Genomic DNA, 10,262 nt, shown 5'->3' with positions numbered 1-10,262 from the left:
AGGGCCAGGCCCTGTGTGGGGAGGGGCGATGCCAAGGGCCAGGCCTGCTGTGATGTGGCATGAGTTACGGGTACACAGTAGAATTGCACCACCACCCCCCCGCCAAGTCAGGAAGAAAAGACCAGCGTGGCCCAGTTGCATCCCATTCTCCCCTCCCCACGAAGCTACTTAGACACCATGAATAGGTCTTGATCGTCTCTTTGATAAACTGAACATCTGGAGCTCTTAAAGGCTTAGAGCGAGAGACTTTATTCTTCAGCCCCCAAGTCACTTTGACGGCTCCTTTCTGCACCCTCTTCAGTTTTTCAACCTGTGGCCCCAGAACCAGATGCCCTGTTGCAGTAAGGGTCTGCCCAGTGCTGTATGCGCCTATTTACACCTACTCTGGTTACAGATTGGGTGACTCCAAGGGTCGCCTTAGTCCTTATTGCCACGACATGGCACTGGGAGCTCATGGTCAGTTGCTTGTCCACTTTGACCCCTGGATCCTGTCCAGAGTCACTGCTCTCCAGGAGACAGTCTCAGCTCTGTCCGCATGGCCTGACCCCCTTGTTCTTAGATGGGTGGCCACTTTTGGCTGTATTAAAATATAGTGTGTCTGAATGGGTCCTGCTCCCCAATCGATTCAGTTCGCTTTGTATGACAGCCCTGGCCCAGTCACTATTTACCAATCTGCATGTTGTCTGCACATTTGATCAACGTTGATTTTATATGTATTGCAGGCTCCAAGCGCCGGGGCCCCCTGGTCCCTCCTGCCCCGGACCCCCACCAGCTCTTCGATGACACCAGTGCTGGTTTCCAACATGCACAAGGCACCCCTGCCTCAGGAATCGACATGGGCTTCAACACCCTCCTGGCTGACCCAATGGCTAACGTGGCCGTGGCCTATGGCTCCTCCATCGCCAGCCAGAGCAAGGACATTGTCCACAAGGAGGTATGGGAGGGACAGGACCCAGAGCCCTGCACTGCTCAGGGCTAGAATGAGGGGGGGGGGTGATTGGGGGTGCGGTATGCTCTGCAGCCCCTGGGATCTGCATACCTTGCGCCCCCATGGTGGGGAGAGTCCTCCCCTACTCTGGCAGTACCCCCTCTGCAGGGCAGAGGGAACTGAGTCTCCATGGCCCTTTCACAAAAGGGAGCACAGTCTGTTTGTTAAAGTGGGGGGTCTGGGAGTCAGGACTCCTGTGTTCTTTTCCCAGCTCTGGGAGGGGAGTGGACCTTGGGGGCCAGGACTCCTGGGTTCTATACCTGGCTGTAGTAGGGGAGTGGGATCTAGTGGATTAGAGCAGGGATGGGCTGGGAGCCAGGACTCCGGGGTTCCCTTCCTGTCTCTTTGCCTCAGTTTCTTCTCTATAAATTGGATCTGGCCCCCGCAGGAGAATGGGGAGGTGTCGCTAATTGACTAGTGGTGGGCTTTGTCCTCCCAGGATGCCCCAAGCGCAGTAACATCTGTCACACACATCCCATTTTGCCCAGTGCAGTAATCCCCTGGTGCAGCCTGGTGTGATAACCACCCCTGCCCCACCCAGTATGATTAGTCCCCCGTTATGCCCCATAGCACGACCCCCTGCTCTTCCTGAAACAGTAACAAGTCCCCTTTCCGGTGCCATAACCCATCTCTTCCTGCACAGATCCACAGGTTCATGTCAGTGAACAGGCTCAAATATTTTTTCGCCGTGGACACTGCCTACGTGACCAAGAAGCTGGCGCTGCTGCTCTTCCCGTATGCACACCAGGTACGGGATGCCCTTGCCGCACATCCTGATGCACAAGTTATGGGGTCTCAGAACTGGCCGTGGGGTTGAGAGTCATGACTCCTGGGTTCTCTCCCTGGGAACCAGGACACGTGGGTTCTAGTGCGGGTTCTGCCATTGGTTCAATTGCATGATGATGATGATGTCTGTGCGTCTGTTTCCCCTGTTTAATGGATAAGGATCTGCAAGGCTTAGAGGCAATATCCAATCACTCTCCCTTCTCTTTAGAACTGGGAGGTTCGGTATAGCAGGGACACACCCCTGACGCCCCGGCAGGACATCAATGCGCCGGACCTGTACATCCCCAGTGAGTATGATCAAGCAAATAGTGATGGGGGGAGGGGCCTCTCCTCCTAACCCAGGTTAGTCAGGTCTGATGCCCTCGACTCTCAGGCCACTCACCCACCCATCCTCAGCCCCAGGGGCCAGGGCCTGATGACCCTTCTCCTAGGACTGGTAGCTAGGGTCTAAGAGACCCCCTGTTTCTGTCTGTATCTAGTGCAAGAGAGAGCAGTTGGTAGGTGTCAGACAGAGAGAGAGAGAGGGTGTGGTGTGTATGGGGATGAATGAATGGGGGTGTGTGAATGGGGATGAACTGGGGGAGGGAGGGTCAATGGACAGACTGTCCAGTCAATTAGGCAGACGGACATCGCTAGCACTGTCCCCTGGGAGGCTGATCCCCTCCCCTCACATTTCCTGTCCTGTCTATGGGTTGCGTCTCCCCCTCAGTGGAAGCTGTAGCTCACGCTTCATCTATGTGTCTATTTCAGGCATGGCCTTTATCACCTACATCCTGTTGGCCGGCATAGCCCTGGGCCTGCAGCAAAGGTGAGTCCTGCTTCCCTGGAGCCAACAAAACTCTCAGCCCACCTTTCCCCCACAGGCTTTGTCAGAGGCGCTCTCCCCTCTCAGGCAGCGCTGACCTCAGTCCCCTAGCACGGTGGGTCCTTTTTTCCAGTGATTCCCGGGTGTGGAGGATCCCCCTGGTGTTTTCCTCAAAAGCTGAAGTGTGAACCCAGGTGTCCTCCTAGCCAAGTTCCAGATTGGGTGACTCTGCCTGTCTCTAAATCTCTGCTATAGTTTCTGTCAGTTGCAGGATTCTCCCCCATTTCCTCTCTCAAACTCGGGTGTAGCTTTGCTATGTGACCCCAGAGGTGGCTGCATCTCAACGCCAGGCAAGGGATCCCTGTATAAATAGCACCTGCACCCCACCCCAGCGGCAGAAGTGAAGGCTGATTTGCTGTCGTGGTTCCCTGGCAGGTTCTCCCCGGAGGTGCTGGGCATGTGTGCCAGCACTGCCTTTGTGTGGGTCGTTATTGAAGTCCTCGCCCTGCTCCTGAGTCTGTACCTAGTGACAGTGCAGAGCGACCTCACGCCCTTCGACCTGCTCGCCTACAGTGGGTACAAATACGTGGGGTGAGTCTGCATGCAGGACAGCCCTGCTGCCGCAAGCCAGCTGGGCGGGCAGCAGCGCCAGGCAGCTGCCGGGGAGGGGGGTTCGAGGCTACAAAAGTGGGCCAGGGGTTACAGAAAACTAGGCTGAAATGAAAATAATTTAATGGAAACAAAAAATTAATTATTGTTGTCTACATTTTTAATGGAAAATTTCAGTTTTTTGGTGAAAATTTAAATTCTGATAATATTTCAGTTTTGCTCAAAAAAATTTTGGGAAAAGCTGCTGTAGGGCATCATGGGAGTTATAGTCCGGGAGCCTCAAGCCCCCATTCTCCACTGTGTGCCAGTGTCCCTTGCACAGACTATATCTCCCATGATGCACCAGTGGGGTGGGCCTTGGGGTCCTGCTGGAATGGGGGGCTGGACCGGGTGATGCTGGGGTGGGGTTGGGGGTTCTGCCAGGGTTGGGATGGCTGGATGGGGTGAAGCTGAGAGTGGGTCTGAGGTGTCCAGCTGAGACGGGGGGGACTGGGTGGGGTGATACCGAGGGTGAGTCTGAGGGGTCCCACCAGGATGAGGGAGCAGGCTGGATGGCATGCTGCTGGAGGAGGGGGGCTGGTGCATCCGTGCAGGGAGGGGAGATGTGAGGAGCCCCCTCTCACTGCCTGGCCCTGCCCTCCCCTAATTTCTGTCTCCTGCAGGATGATCCTGGCTGTGCTGGGGGGGCTGCTCTTTGGCAGTGATGGGTACTACGTGGCCCTTGCCTGGACATCCTGTGCCCTCATGTACTTCCTGGTGAGTGCAGGGCCCAATATGGACACCTACAGCCTCTGTAATCTCTAGGGACAGCCCCTATATAGACACGTAGAGCCCCCATAAATCCCTGGGGCCAGGCACCCAGGAATGGGGCTTGCTTCTCTACAGCAGCTATAGCCCCTGTAACCCACAGGTTGGAGGTGCTTGGGAGTGGAGATAGGGGAAGAGCCTCAGAAGTGAGCGAGGCCATGTGGCCCCTGGGCCATTTGAGGCCATCCCATGGAGTAGTCTCCAATGCCCTGTCCCCACATGGTAGTATCTGCCAATCCCAGCGGCAGGGGCAGTAGCCTTTGAACATGAGGCATCATGGGACTTGGTAATGGCTCCCTCAGCCACAGTAGCTGCAATGTTCAACTCACTCCATGGGGGCAGTGCAGAGGTGGAGGCCTGGGCATGGGGCTGCATGAGAAGAGGAGTGGGGCTGGGTAATTACCAGTTCATCCCCCATGTCTAACGCTGTCTCCCCACAGGTGAGGTGGTGGCAGGGAGAGACAGGGCAGGTGGGTTACCGGGCCAGGCTCCCCCCTATATCTAATGTTGTCTTTCCCCAGGCACGCTCCCTGCGAATGAAGCTGCACCCGTCCCTGGTGCCAGATGGGATGGGGCATCCCAGGGGCGGTGGGCGTGGTCAGACCTATGTCACCCTGGGGGCTGCTGCCTGCCAGCCACTCATCGTCTACTGGCTCACCTTCCACCTGGTCCGCTGAGATGGGGCAGCGTAGCGCCCTGGGGGACAGTCCGTCCCAGACACATGGACTCCTGGGACGCCCCCAGACATACAGGCACCCAGGACACACATCCTCCAATGCACAGCTGCCGGGAACCATACACAACCTGAAGCATGGACACCTCAGACCCCCATGTGGGGGCTGGCAGCCAGGACTCCTGGGTTCTATCCCCAACTGGCTGGGTGACCTGAGGTGTGTCCCTTCTCCTGCCTATGCCTCAGTTTCACCCTCACTTTGAAGGAGGGATGATAACACTAACCTGCCCTCTGGGACTTGCCCAGCCACATCACCTCAGGTGCAGGGCCCTACCCCCCACCTCCCATCTGCTGGTGGGTATCTGATCCCCCAGTCCCCTGGGATGGAAAGTACCCCAAAAAAACAGTGTTTCCAGCATATCAGTGTTTTCCTGGAGAACTCCATCAAAACCCAACACTTGGGGAGAGGGAATAAAGAGCCCTGACTAACCAGCAGTCTGTGTGTCAATGCTGGGCCATGGTGCTAGGGGGAGCTGTGCAGCAGGGAGTGGGGCAGTGGCCCAATAGGGGGCACTTTGCCCTTGCAGCCCTGGCCCCAGTGCCCAGGCATGATACTAGGCGGGCTGTGGAGCAGGAAGCAGGGTGGGGACTCAATAGGGGAGCATTCTACCCTTGCAGGCATTGTGGACCCCGCTACACACAGTACTAGTACAGTGCCCCTCAATCCCAACCTGATGCCACTGCAATTTCTGTCCCATTCATAGAACCATAGATTATATATCACAGAATCATAGATAGGTAGGGCCGGAAAGGAGACCTAGACCAGCCTGCTGCTCTGAGCAGGACTGAGTACACCAGGGATTGTTGGGATCATCTAGTCTGACCTCCTGTATGACACAGGCTGAATTAATTCCTCTTTGAACTAGAGCAGATACTTTGGAACAAATCCAGTTTTGATTTAAAAATTGCAATTGACGGAGAATCCACCAATCCTTAGGAAGTTGTTCCATAGTTAATTATTAAATTGTTAAAAACTTGTGCCTTATTTCCAGTCTGACGTTGTCTAACTTCAACTTCCAGCCATTAGATCGTGTTAGACCTTTGTCTGCTAGATTGATGAGCTCTCTGTTATCCAAGTGCTGTTCCCCAGCAGGCACTTCTAGAGTGCGACCAAGTAATCCCTTCGCTTTCTCTTTACGCTAAATAGATCAGGCCCCTGGAGTCTCTCACTCTGAGGCCTGTTCTCTAAGCCTTTAATCATTCTCGTGACTCTTCTCTGAGCCCTCCAATTTATCAGCATCCCTCTTGCATTATGGCCACCAGAACTGGACGCAGGATTCCAGCAGCTGCACCAGTGCCACCTATGGAAGTAACAGAGCCTCCCTTCGACTCAAGCTTCCCCTATTTATACATCCCAAGATTGCATTAGCCCTTTTGGCCACAGATTCACGTTGGGAGCTCACATTCAGCTGGTTATCCACCATGACCCCCACTGCCTCCCAGGATAGAGTCCCCCATCCTGTAAGTGTAACCTACATTCTTTGTTCCTATATGTGTAACTTTACATTTTGCCATATTAAATCACATATTGGTTGTTTGCACCCAACTTACCAGCTCATTCTGTATCAGTGACCTGTCCTCTTCATTATTCACGACTCCTCCCATCTTTGGGTCATCTGCAAACTTTTATCAGCAATTATTTTATGTTTTCTTCCATGTCATTGCTAAAAATATTAAACAGGATAGGACCAAGCATTGTGGGACCCCAGTAGAAACATATGCACCCAGTGATGATTCCCTGTTTACAAGTGAAATGTGAGACGGCTCAGTAAGCCAGTTTTTAATCCAGTTAATAACGTGTGCCGTTGTGATTTAGTATTGATGTGGTTTCTTAAGATATCCTGGGGTACCATGGCAAATGTATTACAGAAGTGTAAATGTTCAACATCAACACTCATCTTTGACTCTCACCAAAAAATATACCAAGTTAGTTTGACAGGCTCTGTTTTCCATAAACCTGTGTTGATTGGCTTTAATTATACCACACTTATTTATTTATTCAGTTCTGTTGTGTCAGTCATTCCATTATTGTGCCCTGGAGTGATGGAGGTGGGAGGTTCATTAGGGTTTGGTATCTTTACAGCTCAGGGTTGAGTGTTTGGCTGCAGGGAGCTTTGAACCATGTGGGGACAAGTGCAGGCCCTGCTCCCTACAGCGCTTAAAGTAGTCTGAAAAAAGAGTGGGGGGGAGGAAGGATTTCAGCTGTAATTTTCCACAGCTATTAAAGTGACTTCATAGCTGCCTGCCCCATCAAACTGCCCCTCCTTTCACCCCTTATTAACACTACCCCCACCCCACCTCCTGGGGGAAGAGCTCTGCAGCAGCTCTGAGTGACTGCTTATACCACAGAAGGTGGGGCAAGCAGCCAATCAGAGGCAGGGCTCAAGCGCCCAGCTGGAGCTGCAGAAGTTGTATTTGCTGCTGGGTCTGTGCCCCTTTGCCCAGAACTTTAACCCTCGCCTCCACTATAGCCCAGGCCTGCTGCCGCACAGGGATGCTAGGGTGAGGAGGGGAACAGACCAGGAGCTCTGGCTTATCCTGCCTTCAATGCTGCTGACATTGTCATTCTGCCTCTTGCCATCAGGTGTCAGTGCGAGCACACAGGGCCCTTTGCTCAGGGAAGCAAATGGAAGCAGATGCTATTGAATCCCCACGAACTTTCCTCAGCAGATGCCCTCAGTTATAGGGGTGCTGGAACCACGTGTACAGTGTGGGGGCGCTGAGAGCCACTGAACCAAAGTGTAAGCCCCGGATATGATGGAAACCACTTTAAGACGGGGGTGCAGGAGCACCCCAGTTCCAGCACCTATGCCCAGTTATGAGCCAGGGACCCCCCTCCATATGCCCAGAGCAGCTGTAGGTTCCCACCCCAGCTCTGCCAGTGCCCCTCAATCCTGACCCACAACCCCCTGCTAGCCCAGCCTTGGGCTCCCCCTCCGGTTCTGTTAGTTAATTGCTTATCACCACCTTGCAACCACTCCCCCCAAGAGCAATTCATGCTGCAATGCTGACCTCAGCAGGTGGGGCAGGCGCCTGGGTCTCCTGCTGGGCCTCCTCCCCCCATCATTTCCCTTCACCGTGAATCCAGCACCTCAGTCAGCATGGATGGGTGGGGGCAAGAAAGACAGATAAGCTCTACGCCGTCCCCGAGCACTGTTTCCTGCCCCCCAAGCTCCTACCAATGCCCCCACCCGCCACGCTCCCTGCGTCTGACAGCTCTGGTGGTTGCTGGCTCTTCCAATTAAGCAGAGATCTTTGGTTGGAGATGGGAGGGGTGAATGAGGTGTGAACTCTCCCCCCCCCCTCCAGTGAGCTGGGACTGGAACCCCACTGTCCTGACTCCCAGCTCTTCCCACTAGCTCCATGGCCCCTCTCGCAGCGAGGCTAAAAACCCAGCAATCCTGACACCCAGCCCCCACCTCCCACCATTCTAACCAATAGACCCACACACACACCCCAGTTGGGACCAGACCCCACAGGCCTGGCTGCCAGCCTTCCCAGCTCTAACCCTGACACACCTTGCACAAGCACCATCACCCATGCCTGTGCCAGTGTGCCCCAAAGCCAGCACCCTCCCCCCGAGAGAGGATAGGCCCTGTAGTCCATTCCCTGCACCCCCACACGAGTCTGTTTCCCCTGCCCTGGGGCTGGATTGGCTCTGCCACCCCCTGGAGGGTAGGACACAAACACACACGCTTGCCTCCTCCCCCCCCCATCCCCACCCCGTGCCTAGTCTAGGTGCACACACATTAACTATCCTGCTTTGTTTAATGAGGAAATGGAGCGAATCGAGGACAAATTCACGGGCATTGCAGGGGGTAGGCGGTGGGGGGGGGGGGGGCGGGGAAGCTGACGGCAGCCCCAGGGCAGGCAGCTGGGGTCCTGTGGCTGGAGATGGGGGCAGCTGGGGGTGGTCAGGTGGCAACTCACCTAAGCAGATTAAATCCATCAGCACTGCAGCTCATGGCTAATGTGCTGGAGCAAGTAGCCGTTACATAACAGCTCCTAGCCTGGGGGCTGGGCTCCTACCGCGCTCCCCCCCCCCCGCCCCCGCCGCCAAACCCCAAAATGCTGATGGGTCAGGTCTCAGTGCCAGTCGGGGTGGGGGAGGAAATCTGTATAAACAGCCCCAGCACGCCACCCCCAGAGGCAGCTGCTGCTCACTGCCAGGCGAGGGAATCCCTGTATAAACAGCCGCGGTGCCCCACGCCAGAGGCAGCTGCAGCGCAGCGCCAGGCGAGGGCTCCCTATCTGCAGGGCTGTGATGGAGCGCGTTCCCAGCAGATCAAAGCCTGGGGGAAGTGGCTCTTTGCCAGTGCAAGGTTCTCGTTCTCCCTCACATTCTCTCCCTGGCAGCATAGTGACAAATTTGATCTAAGACAGGAATTTCCCTGATGAAAAATGTTGGATAAATGGCCCAGAAAACAGCAGCTGCTGATTATTCTCTAGCGCTTCAAAGAGCTTTGCAGCCCTACAACTGCCCCAGGAGAGAATTTTACTGATCTCATTACAGAGGGGAAACATATCAGCAAAGCGGATCGGACCTAGGAATCCGGGCTAACAGCCCCCCCCCCAAAAAAACCCCACTCCTCTCCCAGTGGAGTAACAGAGCCCTGCAGGCCTCAGGGGGGTCCCCCCTCGTCCTGGCTCTAGCCCCCTCCCACCGGCTGGGGAAAGAACCCAGGAGTCCCTGCCCAGGTTCCAGGAGCGGGGATGTCCCTGGGCTGGCTAGCTGGGCTGTCCCATATGGACTGAGCTCGCTGCCTATGACCCACCCCTGTCCCCGCACAGGAGCCAACCCTGGGGTTGGCCCTTTGGCTCAGGCAGGACTGACAGACCCAGCCACAAGCCACAGCTGAGTGATTGCTGGCAGGTGGCTGGGTGTGTGTGTGTGTGGGGGGGGTCATACAGGCTGTGTATGAGGCTAGTTGGGGGGAAGCCTGTGAGGGGTGTTGTAGGGGGCAGGGGTTTGGCCTGGCAAGAAGGGCTGAGACAGTGAGTGTGTGCCCGCTGGTGCTCAAGGGCTGCGTACATCCCCAACAGCAGTGCCCAGCCCTGGGGTGAGGGCACACATCCCATCCTGGCAGGCTTTGGGGGTCCCTGTGGCAAGGGACTCAGAAGCAGGGCTGCCAGCAGTCCCTTATTACAAGGGACGTCCCTTATTTTTTCATCTCTGTACAAGCAGCTCCGGAGTTGCTGAGTGCTGCGAAAAGCAGCAAGCAATGCCCCTGGCGAGTGGAGGGGGGTGAGTACGGCTTCTTATTGCTAGATGCTGCGACCTCAAATAATAACAATATCGGGGGGGGGGGGGAGGGGGCTACGAAAACAGGCCCTTAGTTTTGAACCACAATGTTGGCACCCCTTGAAGGCCTCTGGGCTGTTGCAGTGTAAAGCAGCTCCCCAGTGCCCTGGGGGCTGGGAGCATAGACATGTCCCTGGAGGCAGGATTGGTGGGAACAGGCTGCCCAGCACTTCACTGGCCTCCACAGCAGCAGTGCCAGAGCCCGCCCCTCCCCTCCCCAGCCCCGGCAATG

General features: G+C 55.5%; 1 protein-coding gene across 1 annotated transcript; it reads left to right on the top strand.

The window, feature by feature from the left end:
* The first annotated feature begins 676 nt into the window (after positions 1-676).
* YIF1A (Yip1 interacting factor homolog A, membrane trafficking protein) lies at positions 677-6,274 on the top strand. Its single transcript, XM_065407093.1, has 7 exons — positions 677-934; positions 1,632-1,736; positions 1,983-2,061; positions 2,525-2,582; positions 3,015-3,170; positions 3,851-3,944; positions 4,517-6,274. The coding sequence occupies exons 1-7, from the start codon at positions 677-679 to the stop codon at positions 4,670-4,672; spliced, it is 906 nt and encodes a 301-aa protein (XP_065263165.1). The 3' UTR covers positions 4,673-6,274.
* Positions 6,275-10,262: the final 3,988 nt, after the last annotated feature.

The sequence above is a fragment of the Emys orbicularis genome, chromosome 7 (genome assembly GCF_028017835.1).
Source record: "Emys orbicularis isolate rEmyOrb1 chromosome 7, rEmyOrb1.hap1, whole genome shotgun sequence".
NCBI classification, from domain to species: Eukaryota; Metazoa; Chordata; order Testudines; family Emydidae; genus Emys; species Emys orbicularis.
Note: the sequence above shows the minus strand (reverse complement) of the source record. Positions and strands in the feature narration are given on the sequence as shown.